This window comes from Thamnophis sirtalis, unplaced genomic scaffold (genome assembly GCF_051295495.1).
Source record: "Thamnophis sirtalis isolate CommonGarterSnake01/CBP01778 unplaced genomic scaffold, rThaSir2_p1.2 scaffold_11, whole genome shotgun sequence".
NCBI lineage: Eukaryota > Metazoa > Chordata > Lepidosauria > Squamata > Natricidae > Thamnophis > Thamnophis sirtalis.
Window position 1 is genome coordinate 52,270,802 of NW_028261391.1, and position 20,525 is coordinate 52,291,326.

At 34.4% G+C, this 20,525-nt stretch overlaps 1 protein-coding gene across 3 annotated transcripts in view; it reads right to left on the minus strand.

Moving 5' to 3' along the window:
- The window catches only part of LOC106537730 (VPS10 domain-containing receptor SorCS1), a 565,787-nt gene that overhangs the window by 83,638 nt on the left and 461,624 nt on the right, over positions 1–20,525 (minus strand). For all 3 annotated transcript variants that reach the window (XM_087725812.1, XM_087725810.1, XM_087725813.1), the window contains exons 10-15: positions 14,941–15,087; positions 8,275–8,377; positions 7,639–7,715; positions 4,006–4,097; positions 2,435–2,542; positions 1,136–1,253 (exon numbers count right to left, since the gene is read on the minus strand). In XM_087725812.1, the coding sequence (XP_087581938.1) occupies positions 1,136–1,253; positions 2,435–2,542; positions 4,006–4,097; positions 7,639–7,715; positions 8,275–8,377; positions 14,941–15,087 (645 nt within the window). The remainder of the gene's footprint in view (positions 1–1,135; positions 1,254–2,434; positions 2,543–4,005; positions 4,098–7,638; positions 7,716–8,274; positions 8,378–14,940; positions 15,088–20,525) is intronic.

Genomic DNA, 20,525 nt, shown 5'->3' on the forward strand with positions numbered 1-20,525 from the left:
TTCAACCCACCTACTCCCTGGAATGAGACCCCCTGGAATAAAACACAGCACATATAGTATAGAAGCCAGGTTTTAGTAATTTGACCAAAATTCTATTAAATAAAAAGTAAGTAACTTTTTTTTTAAAGGCAGCCTCAATTTTTCAAGAGATGGCCGGGAGCTTTCTAATGTCAAACAGTCATGAATGAGTCCACCCTGACTTCAAGCTCCAAGCTCAATATGCTATCTAAACTACTTGTCCTCACCTGGTTATAAAGCTCCCAGCCATCTCTTCTAAAATTGAGGCTGCCTTGAAAAGAAAAGCAAAGTGAGTTGATAGGGCCTAGAAATCCTATACTCTTGTAAAGTTATGACACCTAGCTGTGATTAGGCTTTCCAAGTCTGAGAATAGCTTCCCTTTAATATCCTTTTGTATTGGTTGGTTGTAGTAGTTAGTAGTAGTAGTAGTTCTGTCCATAACACAGATTTTTTTTAAAATGTTCAGTAGCAGCCTCATTGCAGGGCCTATGAATGTTGCCTGTCTCAGCCAGCTGAACTTGAGAAAACAACCATGTAGATTCCCAAACAAGGAGAATTAAGAACTGGCAACAATCAAATTAACATTGAACTGATTCTTGCCTTTAATGCCATTAACTAGGGTCTAGTGTAACAGTGTGACTAGATTAAATTATTTTGAAGTTGAAGATTATTTGGTTTGTAAGGATGGCAAATGACATAGAGAAACTGGGACACTGGGCACATTTTTTTGGAAAGTGAACTATTCTAAGACTGCACATTTTAAAGAGAGGAAGATATTGTTTTCTGTCCAGAAACTGAACTGAACATGGCAGAGATAGCTTTTTTTTGCCTGGCCTTGGGACCAGCCCTGTTTCTATTTCTGTACCTCCTTGTCTTTTAAAATAGGTGGGGAGAAATTCACCATTCAGTTCAAAACAATGAAGTGCGAACCATTTTCTTCTCCAATTTGTTTCAAGTTTTACCTTTCACATAAATGCTTGCTAGTTGCAGTTAGAATGTATATCAAAGTGTTAAGGGGTGATGGATTCAATGATTTTGAAGCAATAAATTAGGTTGATCTCAACTTTTAATTAATTACTATATTAATTTTAATTCAATTCTAGGTCAGACTTTTTACCTGGCTGTGAAGCTGCCAAGGTCGGTAATCGTCATCCACACACCGTCTATCAAAAATGGACTTGTAATCCACTTTTACCAACTGCCACTCAGAACGATGGCTGAAGTGTCCAAAAACGCTAAATAAAAACATTGAATGATTATAATAGTAGGAGACGATTATTTTAACAGATCAGCAAAATGAAATGAATATAATTCTATACATATCCCCTTTTTTGGCCCATAATAAAAAGGGGCTTATCTGGCGTATACAGGAAATCATAAACAAGCTTCTAATCTCTCTTTAGTGATATATTCCAGTTATAATAACAGCTTTCAACAATATTTTAAGTTACAGATTTAATTATGAGCATAAGTGGCTAGTATATAGAGAGTGGGATTTATGGGGAGGGAGGGAGGGAGGGAGGAAAGAAGGATGGAAGCTTACAAACCAAAATACTCATATTATTTACTTATTTATTCATTAATTTACAATATTTATAAATTGCTGATTTCCACTATTATTGAAGAAGATGGTGTTTATTCTATTGGAACTGGCTGCATGAATTTGAACAAATTAAAACTCCAGTAATCAAATATTAAATATATAGCAATAATCAAAGCAGTGTAACTTTTCTTACACATAAACACCCACCCACACATACCCATGCACAAAGCTATTTATTAACAGGAATTAGTGGATAAACGTTCTGCTACATAGTACTTAATGAAAAATTAAGCATTATGTTATGTACCGTAAATCAACTACAATCTGCTTTGGTGCTTCAACTCACAGATGCAAATTGCTCTACTTCAATATGGTTAAAGTTCAAGACAGGAGAGAATTGCTGAAATTGGCTATTTTATTTTACAGACAGGGCTTATGTGCATGCACTCCTCAATACATGGCAAAGCAGTGAAGTACATCTGACGTGCTCTGCTGATGAGCAGAAAGGCAAGCCCCTTTCCTTCTTTAGATGTTCATATCCAAAGGTGTCCTTTGCTTGAATCTCCACCCAAAAATCCCCATCATTTTGAGGATTTGCAAAAAGCCACTGAAAGAGTGCACTAGAATCATATTGAAGTAATCAGTGTAACACTCCATATTCTATTTATATTCCCAGATTACAAATGATATTTCATCTATTATATTGTCTATATTTAACAATAATAGAATGGATCCTGTTAGTGTTATTTCATGTGAGATACTACCTGTTTAATAATTCCAGAGGAGCTGAGGAACCCAGAGTGGAGTGGAGCCCATTAAATGGCTGGTGTGAATGTGTGTATTTATTTATAAAAATAAATAACATCTACTCACGTCATTATTAAAGTCTCTTCTCCAGGCTCTCCCAAAACCCCATCAACAAACAGCGGGATGGAGGTGAAACTGTACTTGCTCCAAGATCTTCCCTCATCAAAACTTAACCTGGCGATAACAAGACAAAACAAAACAATAAGACACAGAAGAAACAAAAATAATCTCTTTTTATATTATAAATAGTTTTTCATAACAGATTACAGAAAACTGTAATGTTCCTAGCATTACAGTAAAAAAATAATAAAGAAAAGCTATTTTAAGGACACACAATTTCCCGAACAACTATAAATTTCTGTGTTATTTTGTATTAAGTTCACATATAATGGTATGTATTTTTGTTCAGAAAAAGAAAATGTAGTTAGTCCTCAAATTACAACAGTTTATTTAGTGACAATTCGAAGTTACAACGGCACTGAGAATGTGACTTATGACTGTTTTTCACAGTTATGACCTTTGTAGCATCTCCATGATCAGGTGACCAAAATTCAGATGCTTGGTAACTGGTTTCATATTTATGACCATTGTTATGTCCCAAAGTCATGAGATCATAGTTTGGGACCTACTAATAAGCAAAGTCAATGAGGAAGCCAAATTCAACTGGCTTGTTAACTTATCAACTGTCGGAATTCACTTAACAACTGTGGCAATAAAGGTCGTAAAATGGGGCAAAACTGACTTAACAAATGTCTTACTTAACAACAGAAATTTTGGGCTCATTTGTGGTTGTATGTCAAGGACTATCTGTATTATAATGTTAAAGCCCAGTACATATTGTTGTTTAATGGAAGAAATAATTGATTACAGGTAAATGGAAAAAGCTAAATAAAAGTAATCTAATATTACTCTTATATATTGAATGCATATTAAGCATAATTTCCCTAATTTGGAAAGATTAAGAATAAAGCTATCATTATGAACATTTTAAAAATAGAACATCAAAAAAAGGCATTTAAAATATAGGACACCAAAAGAAATAACAATTATCATAAAATGGCACAATCTTAGGAATGATTGGAAGTGGATAAGGCAAGGTTCTGGCTATTGAATTACAGCTCCCGATATCCTTTATGATATGGCTTTGGAGAACTAATGGGCTCTTCTGTATTGAATTTGCACTTTTTTGTTACATTTGTCCTCGGTTACTACTTTAAAAAAAAAAGAATTTGTTTTTACTCAACATGAATATTTACACCCTGTTCCTTCTGGAGTCTCTTATTGCATTTTCTTTTCTTATTCTTCTATTTCAATAGAGTTTAACCTTCAATGTTATTTACATCTTTTTAAATTGCAGCTAAATTTCCTAAGCTTCAGTTTGAACAAAATGCAATGCAACTTCTTAATACTAATTTAGATTATACTATTGACCTGCAAGTGTTTTGTTTGTCAAAAATTGTATGTACAAAATGCAGATATAGTTTTATTGGGATGAAAAGAGGCAGCATGCTCATTTGTTTAATTGGCATATCCTGGCACTTAGTAAAAAAGGTTGGTCGCAATCCAACTACTAATGGCATATAATACACACTGAAGGACTCTATGATGAATAGAATTAGAAAAGTCACATTAATTACCAGAGATGTCTGATAGGCAGAGATGTATGTTTCATAGCAACCAAAACCCCACCTTGGTCCAGATAAAGGACGCTGTGTTCATCTTCAAAGATCTAGTGAGACACATAAAAAGATACATGAAATCCTTTGTATGTAGAACCAAGGACTGGCAGGTTTCTTTTGTAATAAATAAGTATATAAACATTTAATACTATTAATGTTATAAATTATATTCTTAGGAATAAGAATGATCACGATTTTATTTCATTGTTTAGAAAAAAAGAGGAAGGAAGGAAGGAAGGAAGGAAGAAGCTTGGTTATCTGCAGAATGAAAGTCTTAATCTATATAACTGTATATAACTGAGACTATCAGGTAATATGATGCCTGAATAGGATTAATAATAACAATTTATTCAAAAGAAAGGCTTACAGTTATTGAGCAATGACACTAATCATTATTAATTCTTTTTTTACTAATTATTTAGTTGTGCCTTATCTGTAGCTTTCCAAGCCAAACACAAAAAAGTAATTATAAATGCATACATTTTTCATGTATTGCAGCATATAAACTTTTTTAGATGAAAATTTTAGGTACATAAAAAAATGTTCGAAATTCCAACATTGTATACTTTGCTAACTGTAGCTCTAATAAGTATTTGTTTGACTAGAAATGTGGGATATCAATTAAATGAATACATTCTGCAGATTTAACAACCACAAAAATAGAATGGGAAGACAGTCCATTCCTTTTGGAAAACAAATCAGTTCCTCTGAGAAGTGATGATTCAGAGAATAGATGAACTAGACCCTCAAATGTCCAAGTCTTGCCCAAGAAGTGAAGGGTTTCATCACATTCCTAGAAAGCAAGTCTTGCTCTACATTTGGAAGCATAAAACCCATCTATTTCTGATTAATTTAGAGCAACCTACTCAGAGTGACAAATGCCTTGTTTACTTTTAGATTAGATGACTGCAATCTGTGTAACTTTGAGTGTGCTTGCAAACCTCAATTAGTGAACAACACATCATCACAAATACTTTTCTCCAGACTAATCTAAAATTGAAGTGTGCTATCTATCATTTTTGGGGAACCAGTTCTTGCTGGTTTGTTTTAAAGCCCTGAAAACTTAAGAAACATTGTGTCTCTTCTTCTTGCAGAATAGTCAGTTTGAGGACATGTTTTCTATTCCATCACCAAAAGAAGTTTGGTAGGAATGTTGGATGCTCCTAAAATAAATCTTGTTAGATATCAATCCAATTTTGTGCAAGACCATATTTTTTTAGATATACTACATACTTTTAATTGGTACCACATTTGCATTTATATTTAGAGACCTATAGCAGGACTCCCAATGTTTTATGTCTAAGAGGTTCAATATGTATTAACAGAGCACTTACACTTTGCTTTGTTAATTCTCTTAAGTATGTACTTGATTTCAGTTTATGAGGTGGTAATTGCATATTAATTAAATGCCAAGTACTTGCTAAAATGTATTCAGTGATATACAAGAGTCATGCATATTGTTGTCCATATTATTATTTGATTGCTAGAGCTCTTTAAATGCTTATACTTAGTTAATGGATATGGAGTTAATTTGAGAAGTAGGAAAGCAAGGGGAAAACAAAACATTTTATTTAGTAATTCTCATTCTTACTTTTGTGTAAGCGATTGTAGTTATACCCATGTCAGAGGATGTAAATATAGGCCATTCTGACAGCTAATCTACCTAAAACACATCTAAACCTTTAAGACTTGAGCCAAAGTAATGTTCTTATGTATTGGTTTAATTGTTGTTTATTTCTTGTTAAAATAAAAGGTTCACTAAAGATGAGAAGGCATTCCTGGCAGTTAGAATTGTTTATGTCTAGTTGTATTTTGCTACTTATGGAGGATTAAAGTCAACAGCTTTTCATATAACATGGCTTTTCAAAAACTTATCCCCAGTTTGCAGAGCATGTATATGGAATTTTAGATTTTGAGACAATAATTAAAGTTATAAAAATCAACAGACATTTACTCCATTTAACTATATTTAACAATATTTAATGAGCCACCCATTGAAATAAAGCATGCTGATGGGGAATTCTAACTGAATGAATATCTCCATTGTCTTTCTAGCATCCATCAGCTTTCTTTCTCTTAATCACAGAGATGTTTTCCATTGGACTGCCTTTATCTCTGCTTCTCTCATACATCTAACCTCCCAGCAATTACTGTCCCAGAATAGAGACGTGAACAACGTTTCTTCAATTCCCCTTTCTCATTCCACATACATTTACTAGAAAGCCGCCTTCATCTCTTTGTTCATCAGATCAAAGATATGAAGTTCTCTCTATCTGGGATCACCTACATAACTCCTTCAGATTTACTTTCTATAATTATTTATCCTTTCAGCCTCAAGACCCAGGCTCAAGATTCCTGAGGCTGTAGGACTCTCCTTGGAGGTTTTCCTGGGTAAGGCGCTAGTTTTACTCCTCCCCGCATTTTAAGCTATATTACACATTTGTTTTCTGTAGCCAATGGAAAGGGGTTTAGTTACATATCAACCCATCCCCACTCTCCAACCCCATTTTTCTGTCACCAGACATTTTTTAGCAGCAAGATAATCTCCTCCTTGTTCCTTGAGATTTTGAGTTTTGGGTGCCTGGGTGAAATATGGGAAGGAGAAAGCACATATCTGAGTGAATCAGGCTCATTCATTCATTACAACATCTTTTTTCAAAGGTTTTGTAACCAGGGAATTAAGTTAGCATAACTTTATAAATGAGAATGCACAATAGCATGTAAATGATGAACCACATTTTTCTTGCCATAAAATAATGAGAGTAGGATTAAACAAAAGGGAAAAGAAAGACAATGAATTAAAATAACTACTGAGGTGCCATAGTACTGCTAAAGAATATCATACAGGATGAAAATATGTGAGTCTTCCATTAATATATAATATCTATAATGGTAACGTTTATAATTATACAAAAAAGGGACAGATGCCCTAAACTGAGATTCTAGTTTGGTCTTCTTACATACAGGAAGAGTGATCATTTAAAATCTTACTTGTCAGACCTTTTTGCACAGATTCCCCTTGGAAGTAAAAAGTAATTAAGATAGGCTGCCACTAGTCAGACCGAATCCTAGGCTCTTCCTTCAGCCTATCTCTTAAAGCATAAAAAGGAAGATGCTTTGAAAATAATAGAGAAATTAATAAATTTTGTGCTAGCTCAAGAGGTAACTATGAAGGGATGCTCTCTCTTTTTAAGTGAATAATGTAAGCAAAACATTAATTATATAAACAGATCTATCAAAAAAAGGAAATACATGAAAACAATGGAAGGAAATCTTGAAGCACACAAAATTCCAACTAAATAAAATCATCATAGGTATATTAGTTATTTACTAACTTTTGGCCCAAAACCAACACATGCTCAAAGTTCACTGCAGAGAGAATGGCTGGGGGAAAAATTATCTGCTCCCAGGCCACATTATCCTCAGTTTTATGAGGACTGGAATGTGGAGGATAACAGAAAATTAGCCTCTTTATGGAGATTAACAGTTGCTTTGCCCAATCAAGCAAAATGCTCCAATAAACTGCTCCTGGAAGTATTTCACACCACTCTCCCCCGCAGTTGACCACTTAATGTTTTCATTGCTACTCACTTGTCGCCAAGTGTTTCCAGCATCAGACGAAACAAACATGCTGATATCATTTTCTGACAGCTCTGATCCAATGTTACCTGTAAAGAAAAGTACCCCAATCTGTAAAACTTAAATGTAAAACAAAACTGAAATCTTTGTGCTATTAGTAATATATATTGTGTCGAACAGTGATGACTTAAGGATGCAATTTATTATAAAACAGAAATGTACATATGTATGTATGTTTGTGTGTGTGTGTGTATAAAATTTCATATATATTACTTAGTTAAGCACATTGCAATTCTTGCACCAATCTTACAAAATGAGGATAGGTTCATGGCAAGACTCAATTTCATAGCCAATAGCCAGCAGCCAGCAAGAAAGGGTATCAAAAAACAAATATTTCCCACCTCTTTTGTTATGTTTTGTTAAATCAATTTTGTTATCTTCCTTGTTTTGCTGACAGAAGATGTGGCACATTGATTTGACTCAGGCCAAACTTCTTCATGGGAAAAAAAATGAGATTTGAAATAGATCTATTACTATTACTTTGTGTCACCTTTGAACCACAAGTTGAAAATTAGAACTTTTATGTTCCACTTAAATAGCAATAAGAAATTGTAGACTTTTGTTATATAGCACTGGAAGATTTCTTACCAGAGGCCACAATGATTCCTGGAGCTGTATCACGACTGGCAATATTACCAGAAGTGTAAGGATTCTCTGAAACCTTCAGGTGGAGATGAAGGGAGCAATATGGCTTGGAAGAAAACAAACAAGGAGATGCTAATCAGTACTGGAGAGAGCATAGCATAGCATAGCATAGCATAGCATAGCATAGCATAGCATAGCATAGCATAGCATTGCATAGCATAGCATAAACCTTGGGAAAGAATCCACAATCCATAACATTCAAAAGCATGAGCACCAGATGTTAGTTACAATATAGGACCACTTTCCCTTCCTCTTCACATATGTCTATGGCCTTTGTTAGTCTATTTGGTTCCAACTTCTGAAATGTACTATAATGTGATAACAGATGGATCAAAAGTAACATTTTTGTTAAAACAGATTTCTTCAACTTAGCTTTAGTTAAAATCGGGAAATCACAATTCTTTATCTTATTACTGCTTTAAGGATTTATCTACTGTGTGCATGAGAAGGAATTTGAAAAGAAGCATACTTGTGCCAACTAGTTGTTGGCAGAAAAATATTGCTTAGTTTATCAGAATACCTTTCCTTCCCATTAATTTTATCTTCACACAAACCACATATGACACTTGAAATGAGGTTTGAAGAAAATGCTAAGTTTTTGATGGGATTTTTTTTTTTTTTAAAAAGACAGAAGTAGGCGAAGAAGGCTAAATAAGGAGCCTCCAGCAGAGAGAATGGAATTGAACATGAAAGTGAAGAGATGATTTAGGATGAAACTGAAGTGATGGAATGCTAGCAGGAGTTTTTAGATATCTGTACTTGGATGACAGTAATATATCAAGACCAGAATTCAAATGAATGTTCTAAGTGTTAATGTTCAAGAAAATGAATGATGAAAAGGAAGTCACAAAAGCTGTGAAAATGTTAAAAATGGCAAGGCTGCTGTAAGTATAGAAACGTTACAGCATGGATATGCTGCAAATACAGACATATTACAATATGTGGTTTCTTTGTAGAGTGGTTATGTGGCTTGTTTAATGAGATAAAGACAGCATCTATGCCTAATGCTTGGAGTACGAATGTATTTTTCTCCTCTATAGGTATGTGAGGTAGTTTATAGCAAAATGTGGAAAGTGCAGTGTAGTTTTATGTCAAGCAGAGGATGTACAGACCAGATCTTTCTTCTTTAGAAGGGTATTAAGGAGTGTATGACTGTGCGAGATAAAGCTTATTGTGCATTGCTTATGATAAGTAAAGTGGCTTGAATTAGAAAATGTTTTCTATGAGCATGGAGTTGAAAGTTCCTGAATGCAATCGGAATGGTATAAGATGAAAGTAAAGCCCACATTAGAATGGAATGCATAGTAAATAATTCAATTTAGAGCTAGGATTATGGTAAATCCCACTGATTGTCAAATGAATAAGGATTGTTTGGGTGTCATTACACATAATTGATCAGGAAATGAATGTGCATGAAGATTTCTATGGAGGTGATACCATGTTATTGGCTGAAAAGCTGATCATTTTCAATGCATGTCAGACTACATAATGAAGTGATGAATACGGACCTAAAAATTAATAAATAAAAAAAACAAGAGATAGCTGTGTTTCAGCTTAAAAGAATAAACTGAACTTTATATCTGAATGGTGGAAAATTAGAGGAAATAGATTAATGTCATCTATTTTCATAGCATGTTTACTAAAGATAGTGAAATTGAGAAATGTTAATGTGCAATTGATAATACAAAGATATTACCGTAGATAATATATTGTCTGTTTCAAGGAATGAAAGAAACAAAGAGCAATGGAAACAGAGTAAATAATAAGTGAAATAAAACAAGGAGACACAGGTGAATATGCTGAATGAATGTCAGCTGAATAAAAAAGTGAATGACCAATATTAGCACATTAAATAGTTGAGTTATATGGAGAGATTTCAGGAGGACTGAATAGCAAAAGAAATATATGAAGATCAATTGGTTAAGAGGAAGGGGAAAAGTGAGAAAATGTAGTTGTAGGAATGAGCACTTCCAAAACAAAAATTATAATAATAGATAATGTATAAGCTCAGTGGAAATAAAGTTAGATTGCAAAGGTAGAACAATGGGGAGTTTCAATATTATTTCTGTAAATTAGTTTTGGCTAATTTCTTATATTTTCTTATGTCATGGATTTTATTAGTTTAGCTTACTATTTCTCATTACACTTCTGCAGCTTTCATAATATTGCTTTCCCCAAGATAAATATTATAATAGGTATGCATATATGAATGTAGATTGAAAGCCAGTGTGCTTTATGGCTGAGATTTGGGACTCGGACCTTAACTTTCCAATTTATTCAAACAACATAATTTCATTTTCTCAAAAGTTGTTTTGGTTTTATTAAGTGATGGCAATAAGTCAAAATTTATAGTCCATTCCACTGAAAAGCATTGAAATAAGTTCAAGAGAGGAGAAAAACTGGTGTTATGTATAATTACTGACTCTACAGCAGTAGAGATCAACTTGACTTTGCATTTGATAACTGCAGCTAGATTGTTGGTGGCGCAATATTGGAAGAAATAAGATTTGTTTACTAGTTAGGAATGGATATTGAAGATCACAAACTTAGCAGAGACGGCTAAAATAGCTGCATATCTCAAGGATAACTCAAATGAGAGATATAAACCAGACTGGGAAAAATGGACTGACTATATTCAAAATAAATATGGGTCTAGGAAATTTCAGATAGTTTATGACTAAGATCAGAAACAATACAAATTATTTATAGTAAGCCTAGCAAGGAGGAGGTAATATGAATTCAAATATGTTATTAACTTTCTACGTTTTCTCTTAAGTATATCTAAAACTGTTTTTGTTAAAGATTTATACCTTGTATTGGTTCTGGGAAGTCAGGGTGGGGGAAGGTTAGGGGCTTGGGGGGAGGGGGGGAGGGAGTGGAGTTTACTAAGCTGGAGGAGGGATGTTGGATGATTGTACATGTATACTGTTATTTTTTTCTTTTTTAAGTATATTGAAATGGAATTATAAATACCATCAACACAAAAGGGATTTTGCTCAGATACCGAAACACATTAAGTGAATGAGAGGAAGAGTGGGAAGTAGAGGAGAGAAGAAAGATAGGAAGAGAGGGATAGGAGGGAGGGTGAAGGGGGAAGATGAGGTGCATAAGGAGGTGTGGTAAAGGGAGAGAAGAGGAGAAAGGAAGGGGAAGTAGAGTAGAAAATGATGGAGGGAAGTCAGGATATAGAAGAGTTGGAAGTAGAGGAGAGCAGAAGATAGGAAGAGAGGGATAGGAGAGAGGGTGAAGGGGGAAGATGAGGTGTATAAAGAGGAGTGGTAAGGGGAGAGAGTAGAAAGAGAAAGGAAGAGGAAATAGAGTAGTATGGAAGCGGAAATACACCAACGAAAGGAAGAGTGGGAAGCAGAAGGGAGAAGAAAAGTGGGAAGGGAGGGATAGGAGAGAGGGTAAGCGGGGAAGATGAGGAGGTTGAGGATAAGGAGGAGTGGAATGTAGAGAGAGAAGAAGGAGAAAGGAAGGGGAAATAGAGTAGGAAAGGAAGAGGGAGGGAAGATAGGAAATAAGAGAGAGGTAGAAGAAAGAGGTGTAGGGAGAGTAGAAGAGCTAATAATGGGTGTTAATCTTTTTGGGGCATTGAGGACAAGAGGAACTGATGTAATTACTATTTAATATTATATGATATTGGCTATGTATAGTATACATGTGATTGTATGTTATGAAATTGAAATAAAAATATGTTAAAAAAAAAAGGAAAGGCCATTAATTAGACCAAGGGTAATCTATTCAATTCCAGAACTGGAATTAAATTAAATAAATACACTTTAATATTCATAGAAATCATTCCTTGACCATAGCTACTTTTTCTGGAATCATATTTTGTTACTCCTGCCAAAATTAGGCAACATTGAATGTGTTTATATTATTACATTAAGTATATACATCAGATACATACATGCTTATTCTTTATATGACGTAAATATTAAGCCTGATTTATAACATTTCATTGAAACTCCTCAAGTTAAAGCATTAGCTACCCAATCCAAGGGTAACTCCTGGGAATTACATAATTGTCCAAGTTCTCTAACATTTACAGTATTTATCAGAAAAAACATTTTCCCCATTATTTTATTCATTTTTATTTTTATAAATTGACCACAAGGCAGTGGTGGGTTACAGCCAGTACGCCTCGGTACATCTGTATTGGTGCCTGCTAGGAGCACCAGGTACCGTTCCGTTATGGTGCTCCAGAGGGCCCACCCACCCGCCCGCCCTCTTTACCTGTATTTGACCCAGCTGGGCCATTTGTGCATGCACATGGAGTATACAGCGCCTGTGCAATGCTCCGAGCATCTGGAGCGTTGCGGGTGGTGGGTGCGCATGCGCACACAGCGTGCATGCACGTAGTGGACACCTGCCCCATCACAGCGTACCAGTTGCGATTGGATCTGGAACCCACCACTGCCACAAGGGTAGTGTATTAATTCTCTTTCTCTCTTTTACACATACGTATCCTATGGATTTAAAAGAGGTGGACTACAACAATAAAAAGAAAACAAAGGCAGGTCCATTTTCCAGTAAGTATTTTTTATGGCTCACAAGATTCAGAAAAATCTTTCTATAGAAGAGGGAATGGTCTTGGAATTTGAGAGCCAGCCAGGAAAAGGGAGGAAGTTGAGAATAACTTTTCCAAGGTTGACATATCTCTTCCAAGTTCATCCTCACTAATATACTATCTCACATTAAACCATTTGTTCAGGACCTGTATTGTTGTGACCTCTTTAAAGGAAAGGGTCAAGGTATATCTGTCACTCTTTCCAAGGGAAAACTTGCCTGAACACATTACCTATGAGAAGTGCTGTAATCAGGTCCATTTACCATTCATTTGACAGGAGAGAGTTAAGAAACTGATAACAAAATAATGTTTATTTGTATGTCTTTGAGAGAATAAAATGTATCTTCATTAGAGTGTATCTGAGTGAATAGTTTGTGGTGGAAATTAAAAGATGGACTTCCCATTTTTTAATTCCTTTTTAGAAGGGATCCTACCCATGATATTGAAAGAAATTCAAATAGTGTGACTGGCAGTCAATATTTTTGTTATGATATATGAATATAAAAATAATACGTTAGGCAAGTAAATTACTTTTCCTTAAACACACTTTTCAAGTTAAAAATAAACTGCCAGCTTTACGTTTCTGTTAATTTGTGCATTAAAAAGGTAATAAACCACTGGGCATCAAGGATACTTAGAAGAAAGCAACATCCTAACAGAAATGTTCTTACACCCCTTGTTTAACTCAAGAATGTTATTGTATTCACCACTATTACTTTACTAACTGTGAATTAACATGCATATGCCATAACAATTTCTAGGACCTGCTATATTGATTAAATTTATATTGTAATTTGCATAATACCATAAATCACCTCTTCCATCCTTTTATCTTATTGCTCTGATACAAAAATAAAACAAATTCTGTTTTGATATAATTTCACTGTCTAAATAAAATAGCAACTATTTTAAAAAAGAAACAAATCATAATCCAGAAAACAAACTCTATACAAGTAGTCCTTGACTTATGACCATAATTGAGTCCAAAATTTCTGATGCTAAATGAAACATTTGTTAAGTGACTTTTGCTCATTTTATGACCGTTCTTGTCATAGCTGTTAAGTGAATCCTGCAGTTATTAAGAAGTTAGTACTATGATTGTGAATTGACTTCCCCATTGTTAAGTGAATCTGGTTTCCCCATTGACTTTTTAAGGCCACAAAAGATGATCACGTGACTCTGGGAAACTGCAACTGTCATAAATATGAGACAGTTGCCAAGCATCCTAATTCTGATCACATGATCATGGAGATATTGCAATGGTAGTAAGTGGGAAAACATTGATAAGTCACATTTTTCAGTGTCATTGTAATTTTAAATGGTCATTAAATGAACTGTTGTAAGTCAGGACTACCTGTATAACAATAAAAGACCCTTAAAAACCCCTAGCACAATTCTGCCCTAAAGACTGAGAAAGCAGCTAAAATTTTAATTACTTTCTGAATGTCACTGAGGTGGTATCCAAATGGATTCCTGCAGGGATGCTGTTCCAGAGAGCAGGAATTGTAACAGAGAAAGCATATTTCCTGGATTCCAACAAATAATGCTATTTTATGAAGGGGACAATTTATACTGATAATGCTATCTGCACTTAGTTCCATGGTTAACCACAAAAAATTAATATAAGCAAGTCCATTTGCTTAGACAAATAGCTCATTTCTTGCACCCTTCTTGACCTGACTCCTAATGGCTAGTGTGTCTTGTTCAAAAGATTCAGTTGGACAAAGTGTTCAAGAATAGATATTTCTTTTTCAGTTAAAATAAAAATAACTCCATTTCCTTCTATAATATGTATAATAAGAAGGGTTTTTTTTCCTTTCCACATGCTTAAATTGTCACTTACTATGGGAGGAGGCAGTGATCTGGTTCAAGAATATACATGTCATGAAAAGAAAAATAAGTTCATTTTCATCTCACAAATTTTAAAAAAATGCCTTTAAAAAAAATCTATGAAAACATTGTGGGGAAAGAGGCTATGTTACTGTATAATAAGAAGAGGGTATTCCCCTCCCTCATGCCCATAAACTTTCACTTACTAGCAGGCAACGAACTGGGTTCCCTCTCAGATCTGTGTCCGGGGCCTGCAGCAAATGCCAGTCTCTGCCTTTGTTGTAGGTGATGAAAGTTTTTACTTGGTTGTCAATCTTCTTGTTAGCCAAGAACATACCCTTTATCCCTGCTACCTAGGAGAAATTGACATGGCTGAAAAACAAGATAAATTTGACACAAATTGTGTGTGCATTTGGTACCTGTCAAATCTAGCTTTAGAAATAGCATACAGAATGAATATGTAGCAGGCTCGGAGGTGAAAATTGCATCAAAAGATTTCTTACTTACCAGAGGTTGGGGGAAAAAAATAAGATGGAAACTACTGTGTTTTCAGACAGGTTAGAAGAAGATGTTGCAGGGTTGAATATAAAAAACAAAATGTAGATTTTGATGAGGTGACTGGGACAAAAGCAGTCACAATCATCTGAGTTTTATTTAAGCTTGTAGATGGTAAAAAAAAGGTGTGTGTTTCATTGAATATAAATTCTACACCTTCATATAAATCATGTTCACCTGTGTTTGGGTAGACAGGGTTATCTGTGTGTGTATCTTTCTGTTTGTTTGTGTGTGTGTGTATTTCTATGTGTGCATTTAGGAACTCTTTGGGAGAAGGGAAATCATCAGCTCCTGTGAAGGAGACAATATTGTGCACTTTCCAGAGAAGCCATTTCTTGATCTGGCTTTATTATACAACACTAATTCCGATCTTATTTAAAAGCTTGGAAGGTATAATTACATATCTCATCTGTTTGTTTTTCATTTGTGGCTTAGGCCACAATGGGCAATGGGTGGAAGCCAGATTGTTATTTTGATGGATCACCTTTTTCAGACCCATGAGGTAGAGAGATCAGCTATCTTGATCCTATTAGACCTCTCAGAGGTATTTGATACTATCAGTGGCATTGTTCTGGGCCACTTGGAGGGTTGCAGGTAGAGATGGCACTATTTTCTAATGACTTCACTCCATTATGGAAGGATGGATATGGATTATGAATTGGGGTTGCTGTACAAGGAGTCAATCCTAGTGGAAACACTGGCTTCATATCTGCTGTTATTTAGCTCCAAATACAATTCAAAGTACAAATTAAAACTAAACAATTTTATATGGTTGTCCAGTTTGACTAATTGTAGCTGTTTATGGAATAGGGAGCCCTGAAGACTAAAAGTCATAACTCATCATCTTGAGATTGGATTACTGCAATTCTTCTGTTTCTTTTGAAGATGAATTGGAAACTGAAGTTGATACAATTTATTTGCTTGAACTTGATAGTTCTTACATATGCTTTCAGTCATATATTATTAGTTCTGGAGATGCTACATGATTCCAAATACAATTCAAAGTGAAAATTCAATCTAAACACTTTTATATGGTTCCTGGTTATTTTTATGATCACCTCCTTTTGGCTAATTTGCCTGAATTATGTCCCAGCACTTGCCCCACATCAATTGTATGTCCCAACACTTACTCCAAAAGGCAAGGGAAAAAGGTCTTTACTGTGGCTACCCTATTCCTAAAGAATTGTCTCTCTCCTTGAGTCAAGGCTGCCCTAATTTGTTATTTTTCAAAAGGCAGTGAAGACAACTGAAAAAGAAAATGTTGTTTCAACATTTAAACTGCTTGCTTGCTCAATTTGTAAATTTTAAGGTAAGAAAGCTTTATAGTTTGCTTTTTACTCATTTTGATGCTAATTTACTTTTAACCAGTTTTTACAGACTTGTTTTTAAGGTTTGATGGTGCATATTGTTTGTTTTATTATGTAAATTTATTGTGTAAATTTATTTATGTAACATAATTTTCACCAAATTGAAAGACCCGGTAGAGGAAAAACCCCAGTAGAATCTTTCTGCATTTATTGTTTTGCTTAATAGATTCTACTAACTCTTTCTTCATAAATTTGTCTGATTCTTCCTTAAAACAAGTGTATATAAGGAAACATAGCCAGGGCCACTCTTTCCTCTTATTATATCTTATTTTATCATGAATTGTCAAACTATCATCAAGTCTTATATAGTAATTCTAATTAATGTAATGAAACAGAAGCAAATGACACATTTTTTTCCCTTCAGAAATGATACCGAACGATTGATGATAATCTTTTACAATCTGATATTTTCCTCTTATGTTGGATTGATATTTCCATAATTCCAAAGGAAGCCCAGAAGGTACAGGTTAAAGGAAATAGTCCACAAAATTTTGATATAATTCATTTATTTGAGAATAAAAGTAGAACGGATAAGGGAGAAGAAATGAAAAATAACTTTCATTCATCAAAAAAGCTGGACTTTGTCTATGTGCTAAAAATCAATATTCCAATATCTCTAGTTTCTCTTAAGATCAAATAAATCTTTTGGGTTTTTTGCCCAATATTTACAGCAGCATGAGATTCTGCCTTTGGATAAATTGCTGTTTCTGCAAGAGAGTAAGTGGGGTGGAGAGACTCCTTCTGTCTTTCAGCAGGCAATTTCTGGTTATGACATCCTATACTGCTTCCTTGGCATGGTCAACAACCTCAAATATATTTTTTCTTCATAGCCATTGTTGTTTTACTATTATTCAACAGCTGGGTATTGTAGTTCTAGAAAATATTACCAGTGTTTAAAGTTATATTGTTGAAGTCTAGCTTTAGGAAGGTGAAAGGAAATAGAAAATGTGAACATCTAGGAAAGACAGAGAAGTACAAAGGTTTCTGCTTGATCTAAATTTTTGATAGGATACCAAGCAGTTTTAATTAGCATTTGGCACCATTATTGTTTTTTGGGGTTGCAGATAAGTGATAAAAGCATACACATACTTTCCCATGTTAAAAGTAATGAAATTTATAAATTTAAATTTGCATCTTTATTTCAGATAATAGTTGCATATAAAGAAATTCACATTTGCTGAAATATAATATGCATGTTTACTGTATGCTTCTCCTATAAAATTCCTTGATTTTATATCTGCATGTACATAGTAAACAAAAAATAATAATTCTGTGGGTATAAAGAAAAGAGGAATGCAGTAATATCTACAGTAAATAAGCAATGCAAGGAATCAAGAATTTGAGTTGCAGAAAAAAATGGTGTATATATACATATGCATATATACAAACATACACACACGAATGAAAATTATAGAAATCAAGAGAATATTTTTTCACAAAGATTGACCTAGTAAAAGACTAAGAAGGCAGGGAACAAAGAAGGTCATAAATATGTGGTAAAACTACAAAAAAAAAACCTGAATCACTGATCCACACAAAGGATAATGATCAATGTAGAACAGTAACTTTTAGCAAATAAAGTTAAATGTGCCTCAGAAAGTATTATCAATAACAATGCTCATTCAGTAGACAAAATACAAGCAGAACTGCTTAAAATCTTGCAAGTTGATGCTCTTAAAATACTGTTTGCAGTTTGTAGGCAAATATGGAAAACACAGCAGTAGCTGCAGGACTGAAAAAGGTCAATCTATATTCCAATCTAAAAAAAATTGTCGCGGTAAAGAATAATCCAACCACCAAATAATTGCACGTAGTTATCATCCTTGTAAAATAATGCTCAAAATGTTGCAACCCAGACTTCAGCAGCATATGGAATAAGAACTATCAAAGGTGCAACCTGGTTTCAGAAGCGGAGGCATCCAGGATTACATTTCAACCACCTTATGGATAATGGAAAAGCCAAGAGAGTTTTTGCCTTAAGGCAAATATTAAGTTTTCTGACTGCATGAACAAATTGTGAACAGCCTTCAAAAATTTTGGTGTGCTGAACACCTGAATTGCAAATTGAAGAAACCCTATGTTGATCAAGAAGTAACAGTTAGAATGGAATATAGGACAGCTAACTGTCTCAAAGAGGAAATAGGAATGCAGTAAGAATTAAATACTGTCACATGTTCTATTTAAGTTTATACAGAACTTATCATAAAAATGTTGAAGTAAAAATATGATTTGTAAAAAATACAATAATCTGAGATAGTCTGATGATACCCTTAGGTAGGGAAGATTTAAGTAATCTTGTGTTGAAGCTAAAAGACAAAAGTATAAAACTACAAATAGGTGAAGAAACAGTAAAAGTAATAACAAACATTCTTTCCTTGGTTACAAAATCTATAGAGATAGTGACTGAACATGAATTAAGGAAACTTGGGCAAAAAAACTGTGACAAATCTAAGCAAAATAATACCATTTCCAAGAAAGATGCAGATTATTAATTGAAGGGCGTTCTTGTTCATCAAATGGCTGTAAAATTTGCATCATTTAAAAAATTGAATAAAGAAAATTAGTGCCTCTAATTGTCATGCTGGATAAAATTATTCTGAGTACCTTGATTAGTAGGAAGAACATGTCATTCAGTAACAGATTTAAAAAAGCAGGTCAGGAAAGTACTGATAGTGAAGTATTTTGTATACATAAAGATGAAGCAATATTAAGACTTTGGAGAAAGTCTTGCGTCTTTGCAAAAAATGATGGTAATAAAAAAAAAGAGAGATCAACAGGACCTCTGAAGCCTAGGTACCATTATTGATATCATGAGCATGAAAAGAACTCATTTACCAAAAGACAGTTCTGGAGTATGATTGTCCATCACATCACAAAGAGTTGGAAGTGACTAAATGATTGAGCAATAATAATGATTAAACATTATGAGTGAAGAACTGGTTCATGAGTATTTTGAATATAGCCCATACATATTTTGGTGCAAAAATAAAATCACTCCAATATTATACTGTATATAAAAATGTATTTTTGTTTTTTGTTTAAAAAAACTTCCTTTTTAATAGTTAATGGGGTAGACTACTCAAAATGTTTTAAATAGAAAAGCCCTCTTATTACATATGAGTGATGTTTAAAGTGAGTATATGGAAGGCAGAGTCATGTACAATGGCATTACTTCCTACATCTTTGCAAATCCGAGTATATTTTTCTTTAAGATCTTCTGGATAGAAACAAGAACTTGTGTGAGGGCAAGGGCAGAGTACAAGGAATACAAACATGTAGCGAGCAATGCCAGTATACCAGGGGTGGGTTTCAAAAATTGTTCGAACCTACTCTGTGGGTGTGGCCTCCTTTGTGGGAGTGGCTTGCTTCCCATGTGACCGGATGAGAATGGCCTGCCACCCATGTGACCTGGTGGGAGTGGCCAAGACGATGTTATTACTAGATATTACTAATTACTAGATATTATTAATATTACTAGATCATTGTTAATGCGTAGATAACTGTGGGACATTACACACCCACCCACCTACCCACACACAAACTATGACAGTGCTAGGAAAACACCAAAAAAATAAGAACCCCCCCCCCCAAAAGACTGCCAATGAAACCATTTTTTTCCTAAGCCTAAGGACAGGAAAGACAAAGTCACTGGAATAAAAACCATCAAGGCAATGTGGAAAATTATAAAGGACAGGTGCTCACAGAACCATCAACCACCTCAGAATTACCTAAACAAGGAGAGTGAAACACACTGCCTTGCAACAAACCTGGCCTGCCCATAGAAAAGCAGCCACTTTGAGACACATAAACCTGGTCTGAACACTTAAAAGCAACATATTGCATCACAAATAAAACATTTGCAAAAAGGA